Here is a 22,081-nt window from a genome sequence, read left to right as displayed (position 1 = left end):
CCAACCTACCGTTTACTGCTATGTTGAACGACATAAAAGTGGCCAGTTATGTGGGTGGCACGGTTGATTAGTGGTTTAGCCTCCTGATGTGGCCCAAATCCTGGGACAGCCCTGCCTTGGCCTCTGTGCACTGGGCAGCTATCTGTCCAGGTTTGTTCTCTGTGCTCTACTCTAAGCTGACCTTCTGCTCTGTGTCAGCATGTGCCAAAGACATGTGTGTGTGTGTGTGTATGTATGTGTATTATGACCACTTTTTAAAAATCACTGTCTGGCTTTTCTGCTAGATCTGAACATCCCACCATGTATTAGCTGAATTGTTACTGACTTTCAAGCCCAGTTTTATGTCTCAAAGGACATACTGAGGACAGAAGGGAGGCCCTCCTGTGGTCTGATCATGTCTGCTATTGCCATTTTCTATTTAGGACCTCAAGGTTGGTTTTCCTTATAGGGACACAGGCTTGGCCCAAGGTGCATGGGGCTATGCCATCACACCAGCCCCAGGTAGCTGACACTTGCCAGGCAGCAGTAGTGGGAACGTGACCATAGCTTCCAGAGCCACAGGGGGAGGAGTCCCAGTCAGTCTCCTCAGATTAGGGGGCTTCTGGGCCTGGCTGGGCATATACCAGAACCAGACTTTACACACTACTCATCATTGTTTAACTTCTTTGAAGGTGTCTAGTCTCCTGAAACAGATATCTTTCAAATTGTTAGAGTCTGGATTAACTGAAAAAATATTTTTATTACATAAATAATGCATCATAATTGTAGAAAAGCTAGAAATCATATATACATATATGAGGAGGAAAATAAATCCCTAGAGATTGCTCGCATTAAAAAATATATCGATGGGGGGGGGCATCTGGGTGGCTCAGTTGGTTACTGAGGTTCCGGTCATGATCTTACGGTTCGTGAGTTCAAGCCCCACATCAGGCTCTGAGCTATTAGCTCAGAGCCTGGAGCCTGTTTCGCATTCTGTGTCTCTTTCTCTCTCTGCCCGTCCCCTGCTTGTGCTCTCTCTTTCTCTCTCTAAATAAATAAACACTTAAAAAAATGTTTTGGGGCTCTTTGGGTGGCTCAGTTGGTTAATTTTCCGACTTGGGCTCAGTTCATGATCTCATGGTCATGAGATTAAGCCCTGTGTTTGGGCTCTGCGCTGGGCATGGATCCTGCTTATGATTCTCTCTCTCCCTCTCTCTCTGCCCCTTCCCTACTCTCTCTTTCTCAAAATAAATGAATAAACATTTTTTAAAATGTGTATTTCTTCTACAGTTTTTGTCATACAGTCAGATATACATATATATTTTTTTATTTTGCAGAAATGAGTGCTATTAGGCATGCTATTATATACACATTTTTATTCCACATGATATATCACAAGGAGGGTCATTCTGTATTAGACTATAAATATGCTTTTCTGCTTCTGAAAATCTGTTTAAGTCATGGCTGATGTTTGCAGGACCAAAGAGTTGTTTTGGTTGATCCATTTGGAACCTTTGGAATTAATTTCTGTTACCTTTCCTTAAATTGTTTTTGCCTTGTCAGGTGTCTCTGAAGGTTACATGCAACAGAACTCCACCATCAGTAGGCTGAAAAAAAGGTGTTATGGTGAGGTTGGAATTGGGCAACACAGGAAGTTGTGATTTTTTTTTTTGGTATTATTTTAGATTGTATTTTTTAAATGTTTATTTATATTGAGAGAGAGAGAGAAAGAGAGAGAGAGAGAGAGAGAGAGAGTGTGTGTGTGTGTGTGTGTGTGTGTAGGGGAGGGGTAGAGGGGGAGAGAGAGAGACAGGGAATCCTAAGCAGGCTCCATGCTGAAAGCACAGAGCCCAGCCTGACTTGGGGCTCAAACTCACAAACTCTGAGATCATGACCTGAGCCAAAACCAAGAGTCAGTTGCTTAACCAACTGAGCTACCCAGGCTTTTTAAAAATTATCTAGCATTTGGTCTTCCTTTGAGGGATTTCTCAGAGATCTTGCAAAAGGAATAATGAAAGGTGTTCCCTGAGCCTTCCTTATGCCTGTTGGACTGCCCTGGTCTCCTCGGTGATGGTTCAATGGGTCAAGTCCTCAGAATTGATGTGAGCTGTGTAGAAGATCTGCAGAGGAGGATCAGGATTACATGATGATGAAAAGCCAGCATTTGCCATAAACTCTTGTGTTGAACTGCTATGTTTTCTGAAAGATACTTTAGACATATGAACACAAGTTTGGTGAGGAAGAGTGGAGTTAGGGAAATGGATCAAATTCTGAGTCCCTGCCCACCAAGATAGGCCCTTGTTGGATGCCCTGTTTGGGATTGATGATGGAGAACATCCCCCCTTCAAGGTTGCCTGGCCTGCTGGCAGTAGGGGTCTTATTGTCAAAGACAGAATTGACAGGGCTCAGGTTAGGAAGTTGGTACTATGAAAGGTAGAAAACCTCCAGGCCAATGTCGGTTATAGGACCCTGGTAGAACTGTGTGAGGAACATTGAGGCATCCAATATGTAACTGAGGAGTGGTGTCAGGTCACACCTCAGCCCTCAGCTACCTGAGACCATACAATGTCTGATGTAAATGACAGTGAGCAGAAGGGGCAGCTTTGGGTGCCTTCATCTCTTGTGGCATATTTCTTCCATTGGCCCATGAGATGTGAATACCCCTGTTTGCAGAGTGAGCACAGAGCCCATGGAGGCTGTGAGTGGTCCCCACCTGTGTTGTAAGGATGCTGCTCTGCCCACCAAGGCTCCTGAGAACTGAACTGGAATCCTGAGAAGACAGACAGAATTGTGTCACCCAGTATTTTAATTCCATCCCTGAGGGTTTCCTAAGAACTGTTCAAGGGAAACCAGAACTTCACTGGTTGCTTATTTTTGATTAGTGATTTTGTCTGATGGCTCTAGGAAGTGGTTTAGGGTAGCCTATGACTTAAATTTAACCTATACAGCTGATAATTGTGTGAAAATGCTGTAGTTCTGGAAATAGGCAATGATTGGGATCAAAGTCAAGCCTCAGAGGGAGGAAGGCCACAGAGGAATGGGTGTGTCCTCAGTGCAGTGTACAGTGAAGCAAAGGGCATTACTTTGTCTGTTACTGGTGATGTTAACTTCTGTCTTTTGGTTAGGATGGTGGCTGCCTGGTTTCTCCACTGCCATGTTATCATTTTTCTGCTTAGAATTTATAAGTAATTTATAGAGAGATAGTTGAGACTTCATAAATAAACTGTTCCTCATTAAAATTTGGCCTACTAGTTTTATCATCTGTTGATGATTCTGACCCAACTCAGTTATCATTATGGTGGTTGACAATGGTGATTTTCAAATGTCATCATTCCATGTATATATATTAGTTGGCCTTCAGCTATATATGTTGGCATATATTTATTTGTTTATTATAAGTAAAGACTTGCAGATTCTAACTCAGCATTGTAATCTGTTATTATCATGATTTGGTTTTTGTGGCTTAAATTGACCCCATTTTGGCCAGTGGGAGCCCCTTCCACCTGGTTTTGGTGTCCTATTAGCTGTCCACATCATTTTGAAGCACTGCCCTACTTTCTGCACCACAAAAAGTTCCAGGTTCATCTTGTACTTCTCCTGCTCTATCTTTGCAATTTTTTATTTCTACAAGGATTCCTTTTAGTGGAGAATATTTTACATCTAGGCTTAATGTTTACAAAGTAAGTCTGGGTGTTAGATATGTTCATTGCTACTGGAATGTCATTGTTTCTAGACTCTTTTGATGTTCAGAGCTAGGGAGTACCTGACTATGTACTGTATTAAGTCCCTGTATTACCACAAACCTTGGGGCTTAAAACAACCAAAATTTATTTTCTCACAGTTCTGGAGTCTAGATATCCAAAACCAAGGTGTCAGCGGGGCTGTGCTTCTTCTGAGACTCTGGGTAGAGACTTTTCTTGCTTTTCCCCAGCTTCAGGTGGGTGGTCAGCAATTCTTGGCCTTCTTAGCATGCAGCTGTATCATTCCAGTCTCTGCCTTCTTAGACACATGCTGTTTTCCCTTCTTCCTACAAGGACATGAGTCATATTGGATCAAGGGCCTGCTCTGCTTCAGTATAACTTCATCTTGACATTTGCAGTAGCCCCATTTCTAAATAAGATCACATTATAAGGTACTGGTAATTAGGACTTCAAATTATCTTTTTAGAGGACACAACCCCATAAAATGTTTATGTGGTGGGGGGTGGGGGTTGCTTCTCTGTAGCGGTCTACATGTTCTAACCCTGAATTCACACTAATATCTTCAATTCCAGTTCAGCACTGCAGTTCTCATTCTCGTTTTCTCCCTCCCTTTCCATTTTTATAACTCCTTTCTACAGTGAGAATCCTGTTTCGTTATTAGTATATTTACTCACTTGCTTAATTCTAGAAAATGCAGAAAATTCAAAATTACTAATCCTTTCCACCATGAACACAAGCCTACTAACTGGAATTCCAATTTTTTTATCTTTACATTGAGTGTATTTATACTCAATATATTTGACTATATGTATATATTTCATATGTATATAAATACATAGTCAAAATACAGTGCTTAAAAGTTATTTGGGATAATGAAGTAACAGGGTTTGGATATATCTTTTGCCTTAAACAAGTGAAAAATTTATGAAACCACTGTTTCAGGCATTGCCTATTTCTCTAGGGGAAAGGAAACAAAGGAGGTAAGCCCTACGACTTCCCTGGGTTTCTGCTTGGAAGCACTTTCTGGGCTTCAGTGTGGAAGGATGTATCCCAAGTACAGCTTCGAAGTCTTATTTGGTAGAAGGGACAGATTGGAAACAGAGGATTCTGAGACAGCTGGAATTTGCAGGGCAGATTTGCAGTATGAGAGAAGAGAGAGCTGCATAGAGGAATAGCTCCTGAGACCAACTTAGGGGCCCTTTAGTCTTTGTTTGAATATTAAACTGTGTGTGCATTGTGGATTGTGGAGATCCATCTTTGTGGATCTCCACAAAGATGGGCAAAGAACAACTTTTTGGGGGCTCTAAGCTGAAGAATTCCCGGAGCTGACACAGAGCTAGGAGCCATCTGAGGCCCTGCCAGCAAGAATGGGGAGACCTCACCAAATACCTATGCATTCAGTAGAATTGCCAGAAGGGCCTGCCTTAGTACTAGCCCTAAGCTGTTTACAATACCATGCCACCCTAATTATGAAAGGTTCCAGCTGACTTGCAAGCAGTTTTAACATTCTGCCCAATATAACTCAACAGTCTTTAAAGGGTAACAACAAAATCCAGACACTCAAAAGCATGACATTTCTGTGTAAATGTACTCCCCTCAGATATGCATGTTCATTTCATGCACTGGTGGTATTATGCCAAGTACATCCTTTTTTATTTATTAAAGTGTAATATGTGTTAATCAAGTGCTTCATGTTTAATAGTTAGCAAATCCATGCAGTAATGATGCTACTTTATAAAAGTTTTATAAGGTTTTTGGTTTTCTTTCTTTCTTTCTTTCTTTCTTTCTTTCTTTCTTTCTTTCTTGAGAGAGAGAGAGAGAGAGCAAGCAAGCAGGGGAGGGGCAGAGAGAGAGAGAGGGAGAGAGAGAATCCCAAGCAGGCTCCTCTGTGCTATCAGCACAACACAGAGCCCGACACGGGGCTCAGACCCATGAACTGTGAGATCGTGACCTGAGCCAATTATCAAGAGCCAGACATTCAACCAACTGAGCCACCCAGGAGCCCCAAAAGTTTTATATGTTTAAATGAACTCTTCTGATATGAAAGTATTAGCCAAGCTTTTCATGTCCACTTTAAAATCCAAGCATTTGATTTTCAAGGTCTCCTAATCCATTATCAAGCCAGTATGTTGGCTAAATGAATGTGGTTATAAGTACTTAGTTTGCTCTTTCTTCCCATTAGCTTGTAACTAGTGATTTGAGTAACTGGATATCAGTGCCTGTATCTTCCTTCCCACTCCTATCCCCGAGGTCATCACCATGTCCAGAGACCCAGCAAGGCCTGAGTACTAGGTCATTACCACTTGTCAATGGACTGCATTAGGCATGAAATGGTCCTGGTGCCAACAGACCAGACTGTCTTCCAGAGTTTGGAGACTGCTTATGCAGTGGTAGGACCTGGGTGTTCTCACTCTGTGAATTCTGGATACATGTATATCATATTTCAGAGTGTTTATATCATCTGTACTATGGTTTTTGATTTCTTAGAATTTTCCTATGTGATGATTGTATCAGTTAACTGTGAGGAAAATTTAACTGATGGGTAATGGAAAAGTTCTGAATTTTAAAGAAGTGCCATTAAATTTTTTTGTTTTCTTTTCCTTTTTTTTTCTTTTCTTTTTATCCTTTTTGTTTAGATTTGTTCGGACAGTATTACCATTTTCTCAGGAATTTCAAAGAGATAAACAGCCTAATGCACAACCCCAGTATTTACATGGATCAAAGGTAGGCCCTTTTGTGTTTGTGTTAAAAATTTTAAGTTCACAATGAAGCATATTTTCTAGTTTAGTTTAATTCATGTTAGTTGCAGTGATTTAGATGTATCATGCCATGTGTGAAATGTTATTGTTTTCTTCCATTAGCATCTTCCTAAAAAGTAATAGTAGTGTTAGGACAGCCCTCTGGCTGTCGTAGGTGTCCAACTAGGCCTGGCCTCACTCCTGGCACTACAGTAAGTGAGGTTGTCAGCAGATTTAATGGTTTAAAAATATCAAACCAGGAAAGTGTGGAATAGGCTCAGGGCCATATCTGTGACAGAGAGGGCAGGATACCTTGTCCAGGTGTGATGCCACAAAGGGAGGGGCTGAGGTGGGAGGGGGCGTGGAGAAAAGGGTTGACATCCAGAAACCACAGGCAAGCAGGCAAACTGGCAAAAACCACAGAACCACTGCTGTCTAGTAAGGTAAGACAAGTGTCCAGGCTGAGGGTGGCTGAATTTGTAACAAGAGTATTATTAAAGGTTAGTTTTGTTAATAATTAAAGCACTCTTAGGGTTTCATAAAAAAAAGACAAACCCTTGATAGTAAAAATGAGATAGATTTAATGAGCAGATATTTCCAAAAAATGTAGTAAAAAAAAATAGGAATAGGTAACTGGCCTCACCAGTAATTAAAGAAAAATAAATGAGTGCACATGGGACTGTATGATTCTAGGGAGCCAGCTGAAATGTTTATCAATATTTAAATGTTCTCACTTGTAGGAAGCTGGACAGCTAAGGGAATAAATCAGACAAGTATAAAGTAAGGTCTGCTATGGGGGTGGTCATAACAACATTGTCATAAAAAATACGGAAGCAACCTAACTGACCATCACGTAACACTCCAATAACTTACTGTCCACTGGAATACAGTCATCACAGATAATTACATAGATTTTGTGATAGGTTGTGGGGGCTGTATTGTATTAAGTTGAAAAAAAAAAAAAAAGATCACACTCCAAACAGAATATTCCTTATTACAAAAAGATAAACCCAGAGAAAAGATTAGTGGATGCTAAAAAGTGGCTTTCTCTGGGAGGGCTGAGTCTGAGAAACGTTTTCCTTTTCTGAACTCAGTTTATGATGTGTGTGCATTGTTCTCACTAGTTATTTTAAGCTGTTTCCTCTGATGTTGGTGTCAGCCTCGGTCTCCACACAGCCTGTAGGCTGTGTGGGGAAGTGGATCATGGCCCCTGCCTGGTCATGGACACCAGCGTCTATGGCCTTAGAACCTAAAGCTCTGAGCAGCTGCTGCTTCATTCGGCTCTAAAGCTCTAAGGGGCTGAAGTTTGGGCAGTACCATCTTCATATTTTCTGCACATTCGTCTCACAGGTGCAGAAGTGAGCCTATTAATAATGACATAAAAGGACCACTCTTCACATCCCTAGTGCTGGCTCTCAGGAGGGTGTCAGAATTTCAGCCTTCCCTTCTGACTAGTCTTTGAAGAGACAAGTCCTTGGCTCACCCTCCTTCTCTTCCTTCAACTTCTCCAGGCTTGTGATATCATCTCCCTTTGGCCACTTCTGTCTTAATCAGAGCATCATAACACTTTACAAATTAATGTGACCATTGAAAGTTTTCAACCTGTCAGCCAAGAAGGAAATGGTAGATGTCTTAGTGGGATAAGCCAGAGGGTTAAGTAGAGGATATATTTGGGAGGAAGGGGGAACCAGTGTTGAGAGAACTAGAAACTGCCTGTGTTTTGCAAGGATATGTGGAACTTCAAGCTGAAATGGATGCTGTCTCTGTTTTCCACATTTGGGTGGTGCCATGTACTCTGCATTGTGTGTGGGAAGGGCATGTCCACTTGAGAAGCTGTGTTCCTAGGATGCTGTGAAAGGAACTGTTGTGATAGAACCTTGGCTGGTTTTTAGAGAGGCCTTGCTCTAACAAGATCTGGATGCTGAGAAGGAACCAGCCCTGCACAGGACCCCGTGGTCCCGAGTCTCTGTCACAAGATGGGGGTGGGGAGGGGTGGTGTATGACAGGCAGCTTGGGCCGGGGTCTGAGGGAGGGACCAGGAGCAGATGGAGAATGTTGCCAGGTGGGAAGATGTTATCCTAGTCCAGGCAGGAGGTGGTGCCTTGGACCAGGTGGCATTGACAGAGATAGAAGTAGCTAGACTCAAGGGGTATTTTGGAAGTGGATGTGACTGGACTTTGGCTAATAACCCAAAGATTGAAGGGGAGAGAAACGGAAGACCCAAAGATGTTTCCTAGGTTTCTGGCAGTTGGTGGGTGGAGGTGTCCATTTTTGAAGTCAGACAGGGCTAGATTTAGGAGGGTTAAAGGGAAGAGGCCTTTATCCCTGGGGCCTGTGTCCACTCCTCTTCCTAGGTCTGTCTGCTCTGCACATCATAGACCTTACTGTGAGCGGGGGAGGATGCTGCCCTGCTGGGTATCTGTTTTGGACACATCAGGCAGGTTTCATGGCTCACTCAGCTGAGGCAGAGGTTGTGGGAGTTGGTGGGCTGGGTTGGAGGATCATATTGCCCCGTTTGTTAGGGTCAGGATTTTGGCTGCTGTGTTAAGCCTAGTGATGATGACCAGGAGTGAAGAAGGCCAGATGTCATTGTTCTTTCTGCTGTGTTCTGGGACTGAGTGTCATTTTTAAAAATATTAAATAATGTTTTTTTTCTACCTATACCAAGTTGCAGTCATAGTCTCAGGGCTCACTCAGCAAGTGTTTCCTGGGCATGCGCTGTGACCCAGGCTGCACCTGGCCTGAGCCAGGGAGCAGAGTTCTTGGCTCAGCAGGTGAGTGCAGGCCTTGTTCCACAGAGGCCTGAAGGTGTGGACTGGGCCCTGGTGTGCAGACAGGTACCAAGAGCCTGGGCAAGGGAAGGGCCCCAGCAGTTTTGGGAGCATGGCCAGTGAGGCAGGGAGGGTGGAAAGGAGACTGAAGCTGTTGAGATACAAGCAGGGGGCCACATGTCCCTGTTCTCTCCCTTCCTCCCACTTGGCCAAAGATTTCTCGCCTGCAGAGGAGTCCCCAGCAGCACTGCCTCAGAGAAGGGAGGTGGAAGATAAAGCACCTGACTCAGTGCTGCCTCTGGGAAACCCCACTGGTCAGACAGGTGATGCTTATGATGGGACACGAGGCCCAAGCAATTAACAGACTCTGCTCCTGTCCCATGCCCAAGAGACACCCACACTCTGTGGACCCTGAGAGAAGGCTGTTCTCATGCTCTGAGCTGCTGCTGGTCGAGTGTAGCTGGCAACAGGTGTAGACCTGTGTACATGTGTTGAATCTCAGGGCAGTCGAGGCTAGGACACAGGTCAGGAGCTGAGGGGCTGCTACCCCATATCACCTACACTAGGACATCCTTTTAGATGCCAGCTGATCTGAGAAGTAGAAGAGATGCTTCTAACCCATTCTTTCCTAATCTATTCTTTAGAGTGTGAACCTTTCATTTCTGTCTTCTTGTTTGCCTTCATTGCTGTCACTACAGATGGTAACTTGAACTTGATTGTGCTAGGACTATGCCTTTGGAAGTGGGCAAACACTGTGATTCTGGCTGGTGTATTGGTGCAGGCTGCCCACCTCCTCTGCCCCTCCAGAAAGGCGTGAGGATTTTTAGAAGGATTAGAATAAGTACTCTATGCCCCCTTTCTGAAATTAAAATGTAATCAGTGTTGAAACCTATCCCGAAGCTGACCACCTGAAGGGTGTATCAAAAACGAGTGAAAAGTCTTATTTAGGGGAACAAAAGAAAGCAATTATCAGAGAGAACTTAAAACAACCAGAATACAGTGTACAGGTATAGAATTCACATTCTATACTGATGCCACTACACTGATGCCATTTTACTCAGAATATATCATAGTTATGTTTAGTAAAATTCAATCATTTAAAAACAAATAAATAAATAAAGTGTAGTATTTTACCTTCTTGGAGCTAAAAGAAGTTTTATATAGTTTTAGAAGATAGGACTAGAAATTTTGGCAAGTAAGATAGAAATTTCTTGGGTCTGTGTTAACTAAAAGATTTGCTATGAACTAGGCTTGATTCTGAAGTTTAATCCCTGTCTTAGGCATGACCACAAAATATGTCTTTATAATGCTAAGATAAAAAGAGAAGAGCCTGTGGGAAGGAGGAACCAAGAAATGAAGTGATTTTTCCATTCTCTCCTCCATTTCCTCCCCTGCCCCAGCATTTGGAGAGGATGACAAGGCGTAAGGGAAGTTTGGCGCTTTGAGGAAAGGTAGATGCTTGTGATTTACCACACATTTGCACAGCGTCTGGCCATGGGGTGTCAGACCAGCCTCCCGCATGGTCGTTGGAGGGATGGATTCCTGGGAAGAAGGCTTGTGGTGTTGGTTCTGAGAGAGTGGTTCCTCACCAGCACTATTGTGTCCATCCTGCTGCCCAAACACAGTGTGCATCCATCCTGGTGTTAATGGCTCAGGATTTGGTTTTATACTGGAGTTTTTGGTTTTATACTGATTTTCCTCCAGGAATTCAGGCAGCAGTGTTACTGCTTCTTGTACAGCAAAGATCCTGAGGGGCGTGGGGTCTGTGTTCACACCTCATGTGTCCTCAGGGGCGTGAGCAGTCTAGGGTCATCTGCTGTACCCATTCGGAGGAAAAGAAAGATTAGATGAATTGGACTTGATTATTCTTTTAAAAGTGATCAGCTGCGACCGAACTGCAGATTTCAGCCTCAGTTTGTCAAATTACGTTTGTGTCATTTTTATTCTTATGCCCTAAACTAGTAATTTTTGTTAAATTGTTTGGATTCTAACAAAAAGTCTGCCAAAAATTTGGGTGAGTGACATTGGTGTTGACTGTTCATCTTATATGATACTTTTTTGAGGACCAAAAAAAGCAGAATGACAATATATCATGATATCAGAGTTGAATATTGTATTCAGAGACATCATTTTACTTCATTTTGTTGCAATGCAGTTTATAGTGTTTGTACCTGTGAGATTATGGAATACCATGAATCCAGTTCAAAAATCTAATGTGTTTTTTTTTTTATTTTAATGAATGATGAACTAGGATAAGTGTCTTGTGAGAATAATATTGACTTAGATGAGTGGCTCATTTATGGTGCTGTTTGGTTCTTGGAATATCACCACTCTAAGTGAACATGCTCTTGAGTATGTCACTGATGCTCTCTTTCTGTAAGATAAGTAATATTGTCCCTGACTTACAGTTGAAGACTCATACCGTCAAGGGTGTTAGAGAACCCAAGACACACCGCTAGTGAGTCTAGCTCTGTGTCCTCTGGTTTCAAGGTGAGACCCAAGTCTTTGTGTCAGGTGTGGCTGGCAGAGTGTTTCTTGAATTGAGCTGTAAGTATTTATTTTACAATAAAGTATTTGTAACTTTGCCCTTTTCAGAGGTAGTGCCTTCTCTTCTTCCTCTGAGTAGTTACACCACTTTAGTTGTAGTGCCCCTGGGATGTGCCCTATTTGGGGTGAGTGTAGTCCATAGGGAAGCTGGACATTAGCTGGGAGGTGGGGGAGTATTTTTTTAATGTTTATTTTTGAGAGAGAGACAGAGCATGAGTGGGGTAGGGGCAGAGAGAGAGGGAGACACAGAATCTGAAGCAGGCTTCAGGCTCTGAGCTGTCAGCACAGAGCCCGATGTGAGTCTCAAACCCACAAACCACAAGATTATGACCTGATTATGACCAGGTATTATTAAGCCACAGTCCCTACGCAATTCAGGGCAACTTTGAAAGTGAATTTTCTCATTTGTAATATGAGGCCCTCAGATTTATTTTTGTTTTTAAGTTTTATTTTAATTCCAGTTAGTTAACATACAGTGTTACATAAGTTTAGGTGTACAATATACTGATTCAACAATTCCATACATCACCCAGTGCCCATCATGACAAGTGCACTCCTTAATCCCCATCACCTATTTCACCCATCCACCCCTCCTGTAACCATCAGTTTGTTCTCTGTAATTAAGAGTCTGACTCTGGGTTTACTCCTCTTTCCTTTTTCCCCCTTTATTCATTTGTTTTGTTTCATAAATTCCACATATGAGTGAAATCGTATGGTATTTGTCTTTCTCTGAGTGACTTCTTATATGTGTGTGTGTGTGTGTGTGTGTGTATGTTGTGTGTACACACACACACCCCACATCTTCTTTATCCATTCATCAATCAGTGGACACTCAGCTGTTTCCATAGTTTGTTTATTGTAAATAATGCTGCTGTAAACATAGGGGTGCATGTATCCCTTTGTATTAGTGTTTTTGTATTCTTTGGGTAAATACCCAGTAGTGCAATTGCTGGATCACATGGTAGTTTTAACTTTTTGAGGGACCTCCATACTGTTTTTCAGAGTGGCCTCACCAGTTTGCATTCCCATCAACAGTGCGAGAGGGTTCCCCTTTCTCCACATCCTCACCAACACCTGTTGTTTCTTGTGTTGTTGATTTTATCCATTCTGACAAGTGTGAGGTGGTAGCTCATTGTAGTTTTGGTTTGCATTTCCCTGATAGTAAGTGATATTGTACATCTTTTCATGTGTCTGTTGGCCATCTGTTTGTCTTCTTTGGAGAAATATCTGTTTGTGATTTCTGCCCATTTTTAATTGGATTATTTGCTCTCAGGCCTTTGAGTTTTAGAAGTTATTTATATACTTTAGATACTGGCCCTGTATCAGATAGGTCATTTGCAAATATCTTCTCCCATTCTGTAGGTCACCTTGTAGTTTTTTGTTGATTGTTTCCTTCACTGTGAAGAAACTTTTTATTTTGATGTAGTCCCAGTATTTTACTTTCGCTTTTGTTTTCCTTGCCTCGAGAGATATACCTAGAAAGAAGTTGTTAAGCCAATGTCAAAGAGCTTATGGCCTATATTTTCCTCTAGGATTTTTATGATTTCAGGTCTCACATGTAGGTCTTTAAACCATTTCGAATTTCTTTTTGTGTATGGTGTAAGAAAGTGGTCCAATTTCATTCTTTTTGCATGTAGCTGTCCAGTTTTCTCAACACTGTTTGTTGAAGAGACTTTTTCTCATTGGATATTCCTTTCTGCTTTGTTGAAGATTAGTTGATCATATAATTGTGGGTATATTTCTGGATTTTCTATTTTGTTCCATTGATCTGTGTGTTCATTTTTGTGCCAATACCATCTGTCTTGATCATTACAGCTTTATAATATAGCTTGAAATCTGGAATTGTGATGCCTCCAGCTTTGCCTTTCTCTTTCAAGATTGATTTGGCTATTTGAGGTCTTTTGTGGTTCCATACAAATATTAGGATTGTTTGTTTCAGCTCTGTGAAAAGGCTGTTGCTATTTTGATAGGGATCACATTGAAAGTGTAGATTGCTTTGGGTAGTATAGACATTTTTAACAATGTTCTTCCAATCCATGAGCATGGGATGTCTTTCCATTTCTTTGAGTCTCTTGGAGGCAGCGTATAGAGAGGTCTTGTTTCTTTATCCATTCTAACATGCTTTGTGTTTTGATTGGAGTGTTTAGTCCATTTACACTCAGAGTAAATGATGGATATGTATTTACAGCCTTTTTTTTTTTTTTTTTACTCATTTTTTCATTGTTCCTGGGGATTTTCTCTGTTTCTTTCTAGTCCTTATCACTTTTGGTCTTTCCTTCCCACTCAGAGAGTCTCCAATATTTCTTTTAGGGCTTGTTTAGTGGTTTCGAACTCTTTTTAGTTTTTGTTTGGGAAACTCTATCTCTCCTTCTATTCCGATGATAGCCTTGCTGAATAGAGTATTCTTGGCTGCAGATTTTTCCCATTCAGCACTTTAATATATCCTGCCACTCCCTTCTGGCCTGCCAAGTTTCTGTGGAGTGATCTGCTGCTAACCTTATTTGTCTTCCCTTGTAAGTTAGGGACTTCCTTTGTCTTGCTGCTTTTAAGATTTTTTTCTTTAGCATTATATTCACAAATTTAATTATGCTATGTTTTGGTGTTGGCCTACTTTTGTTGATTTTTGATGGAGCTCTCTGGTTTTTAAAGCCAAAATTTATGAATATTAGTCCTCTTATGTGAGCTCCCTGGTGCAGAGATCTTTTTCTCTGTCCATTTTGCACACTCAGTTCCCTCTTTTCTGTGGGCAGCCTCCTTCTGCCTTTCTGACCATTGTAACATTTCAGATGTAGCTTTTTCTCTGTATTTCGATGTGGAGTTTGTTCCCACAGTCTTTGGTTAGCTCTCCATCTTACTGACTTGGAAGTGGGTCATATCTCATTGAAAACATGAGATGGGGTAAGCTCAGGGTCCTCCTCCTCCACCATCTTTCCTAGCTCCTGAAACCTTTAGATTTCACTAACAATTTGCATGTTTTTCTTTTGAAACAGTAGAACTTATCAAGCAAAAACCTAACATGGAATCCCAGCACTTAAATGCAAATTTGAGGAGGAGTTAGGAAGAGGATATATCTGGTCTGATGATCAAAATATGCCCCTTTCAAGTGTGATTGGGGTTGTAAGGGTGGGCACAGCACAGGCACTTGGCAGTGCTTCCAACCTGGTCAGTGTTTTATTTGAAAATTGTTTTCAGTTTTCATACTTTCTGTTTTGGGGTCCTAGGACACCCACACATTTTGATTCTCCGGAAGAACTCACAGACTCACTTGTACTAACAGCTGTAGTTCATTATAGCAAACGGATGCAAAACAGGATCGGTAAGGGAAAAAGATGCATCAGGTGTGATTGAACTGGGCACAGGCTACCAAAGTTGTCCTTCATGGGGGTTGCTTGGGATGTGTAGTTTTTCTGCCCAGCGAAGAGAGGTCCACTCAGATCCTCAGGTCCAAGGCTTTCACTAAGGCTAGGTACATAGGAATATGCCACCTATGTTGACCGTTCATAGTTACTGAAACCCCAGAACCCCCAGAAGGAAAAGAGCCCATCATAAATCACTGTTTGTACATATAACCTAAACAAGTTTATATAGCGTGTTTAAGTGCCCTAGTGGTAGAAAACAACCTTATTGTGCACAGGCACCCCAATGTTTATAGCAGCGCTGTCAACAATAGCCAAAGTATGGAAATAGCCCAAATATCCATCGATAGATGAATGGATAAATGTACACAGACACACAGACACACACTGGAGTATTATGTGGCAATCAGAAAGAATGAAATCCTGCCATTTGCAACAACGTGGATGGAACTACAGGGTATCGTGCTAAGCAAAATTAGTCAGAGAAAGGCAGATATCATAGGACTTCACTCATATGTGGAATTTAAGATACAAAATAGATGAACATAAGGGAAGGGAAGCAAAAATAATATAAAAACAGGGAGGGGGACAAAACATAAGAGACTCTTAAATATAGAGAACAAACTGAGGGTTGCTGTAGGAGTTATGGGTGTGGGAAAGGGCTGAACAGGCAAGGGGCATTAACGAGGACACTTGGGATGAGCACTGGTTATTATATGTAGGGGATGAATCACTGGATTCTACTCTGAAATCATTATTGCACTATACGCTAACTAACTTGGATGTATATTTAAAACAAAACAAAACCCTTATTAGTTGGTAACAATCCAAAGGATGAATTCCCAGGAATTACAAGCAGGCCTGCTGTGCTTGTTCTTCAGAATCCTCACTTTTCTGATGTGGTTTTCAGTGTATGTAGAGGAAATATTTAAGACAATGATTAAGGGGGCAGGAGGAGGATACAGGGAACCTAAATGGAAGTGAGATTGGTACATTTCAATCAAGGTGGTAAAATGTTGGTAACAGTGGATTATGATTAACTTATACAATGTATAAGACCTAGAACAACCACTAAAACATCCGTGTGAAGAGATACTCTTGAAACTACTATAGGTCAATTGCAGTGGAATTCTAAAAAATGTTTAAGTGACTCAGAGGAAGTCAGGAAGAATGAAACAGACCCTACTTAGATATCAATAATTACATTATGTGTAAATGTCCCAAATGTAAGTGAGACATCTAAATACAATTAAAATACTGAGAGATAGGCAAAGTGGAGTTAAAAAGTTGATTAAGCAAGACATGTACTTCAAATTAATGATATAGGTAGGTTGAAAGTAAAAAGATGGATTAAGATATACCATGCAAACAATCAGAAGAAAGGAGTGATTCTATTAATATAAGGTAAAATAGAGTTCAAAGCAGAGAATATTAATCCGGGACCAAGAGGAACATTACATAATAGGGTCAAACCACCAAGAAAATAAGGCAGTCCTAAATGTTTGTGTACCAAACAATAGAACTTCAAAATACTTGAGACAAATACTATACTAACATGGGTGAAAGAAGAAATGAACAACTCCACAATTATAGTTGGGGAATTCAACATTTCTCTCTCTTAGTCATCAGTAGACAGAAAATCAGCAACAACAAAGAAGTAAACACCATCAAGCAGCAGTAAATTATTGACATGTGTAGAACACTCTACCCAACAAGGGCAGAACATACATGCTTTTCAAGTGCCCCTGGGGCTTCCCCCCAGATAGACCATATTCTGGGCCATCAAACAAACCTCAAGAAAATTTTAAAAGAGTTGTTTTAAAAAGACAACCAAACTAAATGAAATGCAAATATATCAAAATTTGTGGGATGCACCTGAAAAGTGCTGAGAGGGAAATACACAGCACTGAATGTTTATTAGGGGTCTCCCGGCTGAGTGTTCAATCTGTGTTCTTAGACAAGCTTGGAGGTCTCCTCCTATAAGAAACCACCCTGATTTCCTTTCTCACCCATTCTCCCTGAAAGGGCTGCTGTCCCAGCTCCCCATGTGTCCCTGAGATCAGTGTTTGCCCCAGATGTCTCCACCAGGAGACTGGAAACAGCTCCAAGGAGACAGCAATGAGGATGTATTTGTTTGTCATTCCAGGACCTTAAACTGGCACTTTGATAAATCTTTGAAACCAAATGTCTTTGTTTTCTTTTTTCTGTTTTAGCAAGCTTGCTTGTCATGTTTTTATGTTGAAGATATAAATACCAGTAAGGGCAGTCTAATAAATTCTCTGGAATTCTCCATCTTAAGGGCATGGTGTATTGAATGCATCTTTGGTGCAGCAATTTTTTCATCTTGGCTTCATAGTAACCACATTGAAAATTCTGGAGATTTCATCAAGCCCTTATATTCTTTGTCCCTCAGGCTTTGAACTTGGCCTACTCTAGCATTTATGGCAGCTACCGAAACTTTGTGGGGCCTCCGCACTTTGAGGTCATCTGCCGGCTGCTTGGCTACCAGGGCATTGCAGTGGTCATGGAGGAGCTGCTGAAGGTCGTGAAGAGCCTGGTATGTTTTCCTCAGTCTGCTTCCTTTTCACAGTGCAGTGTTCTGCACCCAATTCTTTTTTTTTTTTTTTTTTTTCATTTATTTTGGGGAAAGTGCAAGTAGGGGAGGGACAGAGAGAGGGGGACAGAGGATTTTTGAAATAGGCTTTGCACTGACAGGCTGATAGCAGCAAGCCTGATGTGGAGCTCGAATTCAAAAAACGAGAGATCATGAACTGAGCCATGGTCAGATGCTCAACTGACTGAGCCACCCAGGTGCCCCTGCACCCAATTCTAATGTGGGGAGGGGGGTTTTCCACTCCACTGAGCAATTCTCGTATACCAACTGGGTGTCCTATAATTCAACTCAATTATAGCACTGTCTACCTTGAAATAGCATGAGTTCCTACAGATTAAGGGCTCTGACCCACAAGACTGCCCTACCCTCACCCCCACTAGTTTCAAGTCTAATTTGTCACCTGTGCCTCTGACCCACTGGCTGTAAATCAGAGGTTTCTATAACCCCCTCCTTGAGTTCAATTAATTTGCTAGAGCAGCTCACAAAACTCAGGAAGCTGGTTTACTCTCTAGATTACCAGTTAATTACAAAGGATACAAATCCACAGCCAATGAAAAGATAACATAGGGAGAGGTCCTGAAGACAGGAGCTCCTCTCCTTGTGGACTTTGGAGCCTCTCATAGTGGCTTGTGGACCTGTTCTGGTTCCCAAATCTGTAAGCTCCCCAGACCCTACCCTGTTGGGGTTTTATGGGGGTTTCAGTATATAGCCACAATTGATTAAATCTCTAGCCTTTGGTGACTAAATTGACCTCCAGCCCCTTCTCCTCCCCAGAGGTCTGGGGGTGGTACTAAAAGTCCCAAATCCAACCATGGAGTTGTTTCTCCTGGCAGCCAGCCCCCATTGGTGGGTGGGCCTCCAAAAGTGACCTTAATAACGTAATAAGAGATGCTTTTTTTTTTTTTAAATCTTTTTCACATTTATTTATTTTTGAGAGACAGAGTGAGACAAAGTGAGAGTGGGGGAGGGGCAGAGAGAGAGGGGGACACAGAATCCGAAGCAGGCTCCAGGCTCCGAGCTGTTGGCACAGGGCCCGACGCGGGGCTCAAACTCACAGAATGTGAGATCGTGACCTGAGCCACAGTCGGATGCTCAACCGACTGGGCCACCCAGGCGCCCCATAAGAGATGCTTTTAAGGCTCTCAGGATAATTTGAAGGTTTTAGGAGCTCTTTGTCAGGAATAGATACAAGACCAAATATATATTTATTATAAATCACAGTATCACACATAACCTTAAATTTTCTGGGGTAGAAAAGCCAGGGGTCCTTCCTCTGTGGTGTTTAGCACCACTTTTGACCATATGTAGTTTGATTTCTCTCCCATCTATCTTCCTTTTTTCTTTTTTTTTTTTTAGTTTCTTTTTTTTATATTTAAAATTTTTATTTTAATTTCTTCCCCAACTTTCTTAATTCAAGAGAATAGGTCCACGGGGCGCCTGGGTGGCGCAGTCGGTTAAGCGTCCGACTTCAGCCAGGTCATGATCTCGCAGTCCGTGAGTTCGAGCCCCGCGTCAGGCTCTGGGCTGATGGCTCAGAGCCTGGAGCCTGTTTCTGATTCTGTGTCTCCCTCTCTCTCTGCCCCTCCCCCGTTCATGCTCTGTCTCTCTCTGTCCCAAAAATAAATAAACGTTGAAAAAAAAAAATTAAGAGAATAGGTCCATGTTATTTTAAACTAATTCGTAGAAAAAGTTAAGGGGTGCCTGGGTGGCTCAGTCAGTTAAGCCTCTGACTTCAGCTCAGGTCATGATCTCATAGTTTGTGGGTTGGAGCCCAGCGTTGGGCTCTGTGCTGACAGCTCAAAACATAGAGCCTGCTTCAGATTCTGTGTCTCCCTCTCTCTTTCTGCCCCTCCCTTGCTTACTCTCTGTCTCTCTCAAAAATAAATAAACATTAAAAAAAATTTTTTTTAAAGAAGTTATGTACCAAAATATAGCTTTCTTATAAAGGACCACTGCTGTTGCCCAAGGGAACCATAAAGGCATTATGGAGAGACCATATTTTAGTTGGCAAGCATCTGGGTAGGGACAGTTGTATGGAGAGGCCCATTTCTGATTGTGAAGTAGGAGTTTTCTTAAAACACAGATCTCCAGGAAACATTTATACTGGGGAATATGGAGGAGAGTCTGTTGGCCACGAGGAGTTCAGAGCTATCTGTGGGGTAGGCCTGAGCAAGAGGCAGATGGGCTCAGCTGTGAGGCAGTGGTGTGGGCAGGGTCCCGCTGCTGTTCAGACTTCTGTTGCCCAGTGATAGCTGGTTGTACCTGCAAGGCTGATGATGTGCACCCCTGTCCTGGATGCTAAGGGTTAAACTGTGAATAAAGGATTCAGACACTCATCTGTGTAACTTCAGATTGAGGTCAGAAGTTCTATGCAGAAGTATTTTATTTAAGTCTTTTTGCAAAGAGAAAGTGAGAGAATGATACATGTAGACTAACATGGATTTAGTTTTCTATGTTCTATTTCTGTTAATTGAGAAAGAACTTTATAAAATCTTAATCTTTAATCTTTTTCCATTATTTTAATAAACTACCTGTGATTAAGCCCATTTCTTTAAAATTTTTTATCATGAAATAGACACTTTCAGGCATTTCCCATGCTTAAAGCTGAATTAATGGCCACATAATTAAAGTAGCAGTCCATCAAGGAGATGATATGATCATTAACACAAAGCAAAACCTGACAGAATACTAAGAGGTTGACAAAATATACAACCTGTTTGGATCAGAAATCAATTAAGAATATATAAAAGTTGGGTCTTTTGGCACAGACATGAGCCCATGACCCACTCGGTCACTGCTGGGACCCCCAGCTAGAACCTCTGCCCCAAAACACATACCTTGTAAGGTGTTAGGCACATGAGGTGACATGGTCCAGTGTTGCAGCTACACCAAATCCGTCAGAGGAATACAGAAACTGCCCCATGAGGATGTCACTTCTTCAGAGCCACCACACTCACCACAGATGGATACAATTAGAGCTCCTTGCCCTCCCACTGTCATACCTCAGGCCACTTGTCTCCTGAAAGAAGAATTGTGTTTTAGAAGATGCATTTAGTTACTCCTGTAAAGTCACTCTGGTGGAGGTTGTTTTCTTTCTGTGGATAGGATTTCCTTTCCCAGCCAAAGTGATTCTCAGTCCTGGTCATTACCATGTGTTTTACTAACAGACTCCCTTTTAGAAGCCCCACGCACCACTCACAACCTTTGAGACAGTGGCAGCCAGTGGCTGATGCAGCCTATCTCTCCTACAGCTGCAAGGCACAATCCTGCAGTACGTGAAGACTCTGATGGAGGTGATGCCCAAGATCTGCCGCCTGCCCCGTCATGAATATGGCTCTCCTGGTGAGTATGGGCACCTCCCCAGGAGTGCAGTACAGAAGGGACAGCATAAACATTCAGACCTCAGTGCAGTATGTCAAGTCAGAAATTACTGATAAGGGTAGGATCTCCTTTCCCCAGGTGGGAGGAGGCCACGAACCTAATCAAAGCCTGGTTGTTTCCAATGGAACAAACAAACCAGCCTTTCTTTTGGGAGCAGGTGTGTTGGAATCATCACACTTGGGTGGGGAAAATATGGGGGAGAGGGGCAATGCCGCCTAATCACTGATGGGTGATGGGGCTCTGAACTCTGAACACCTGACTCTTGCACAGCACTGGGACCTTGAAGATCACCAACCAGGGAAGGACAGGGAACTCAGCTTCCAGGTCCAACTGCCCTGGGGATCCTTGCAAAATGGCAGTTGGTACCTGACAGTTGGGATGAGGGGTTTGAAAACTGTTAAGTCTCCAACTTTGTTCTTCGTAGAGTTGTTTTGGCTATTCTAGGTCTTCTGCGTAACCACATGAATTTTGGAGTCAGCTTGTGGACTTTTGACTGGGTCAGCATTTGAATGTATAGATCAAATTAGGGAATATTAGCTTTCTTTCCAGTGTTTATGCCTGGTGTCTTTTTGTACCTTATCACAATGTGCAGGATCTCCAGGACAGTGATGAAAATGTGTGGTCTTGCTCTGGGGCTCAGAGAGAGAGAATGCAGGTTCCACCACTGAGACTCATGACATTAGCTGCAGGGCTTTTGTAGATGTACTTTAGTAGATTAAGTACATCCCTTTCTACCTATGCCTGAGAAGGGATAATGAATTTTATAAAGACCTTCTGCCTCTGCTGGAGATGATGATGTGGTCTTTCTCCTTTATTCTTGTAATGTGCCTCCTCAGAAGATACAGGGTTGACAGAGAAAGAGGCTTTGGAGCTGAGTCCCAAGGCCCAGGTGATGGACAGGCTACTGTTGCAAGGAAGATGTTGGGGTCAGGGGACACATGGCCATCTCCATAGCAGGCACGATGGCAGTGTCAGAGGATGTTTCATGACCAGC

The 22,081-nt window shown here is 42.2% G+C and overlaps 1 protein-coding gene and 1 long non-coding RNA gene across 9 annotated transcripts in view; one reads left to right on the top strand and one right to left on the bottom strand.

Annotated features, from left to right (window-relative positions):
* CYFIP1 (cytoplasmic FMR1 interacting protein 1) overlaps positions 1-22,081 on the top strand; it is an 84,234-nt gene that overhangs the window by 38,483 nt on the left and 23,670 nt on the right. For all 6 annotated transcript variants that reach the window (XM_019832009.3, XM_019832007.2, XM_019832008.2 and 3 more), the window contains exons 22-24: positions 6,317-6,404; positions 17,506-17,649; positions 20,958-21,048. In XM_019832009.3, coding sequence (XP_019687568.1) covers positions 6,317-6,404; positions 17,506-17,649; positions 20,958-21,048 — 323 coding nt within the window. The remainder of the gene's footprint in view (positions 1-6,316; positions 6,405-17,505; positions 17,650-20,957; positions 21,049-22,081) is intronic.
* LOC109500561 lies at positions 3,355-21,657 on the bottom strand. 3 transcript variants are annotated; one of them, XR_006598988.1, is made up of 3 exons: positions 21,185-21,657; positions 20,544-20,725; positions 3,355-4,006 (listed from the first exon to the last, which is right to left on the bottom strand). It is a non-coding gene; the product is annotated as an uncharacterized LOC109500561 (long non-coding RNA). The 3 variants fall into 3 exon arrangements; XR_002158173.3 differs by having other exon boundaries at positions 21,343-21,657; XR_006598989.1 differs by having other exon boundaries at positions 21,383-21,657.

This window comes from Felis catus, chromosome B3 (assembly GCF_018350175.1).
Source record: "Felis catus isolate Fca126 chromosome B3, F.catus_Fca126_mat1.0, whole genome shotgun sequence".
In the NCBI taxonomy this organism is placed as follows: Eukaryota; Metazoa; Chordata; class Mammalia; order Carnivora; family Felidae; genus Felis; species Felis catus.
Note: the sequence above shows the minus strand (reverse complement) of the source record. Positions and strands in the feature narration are given on the sequence as shown.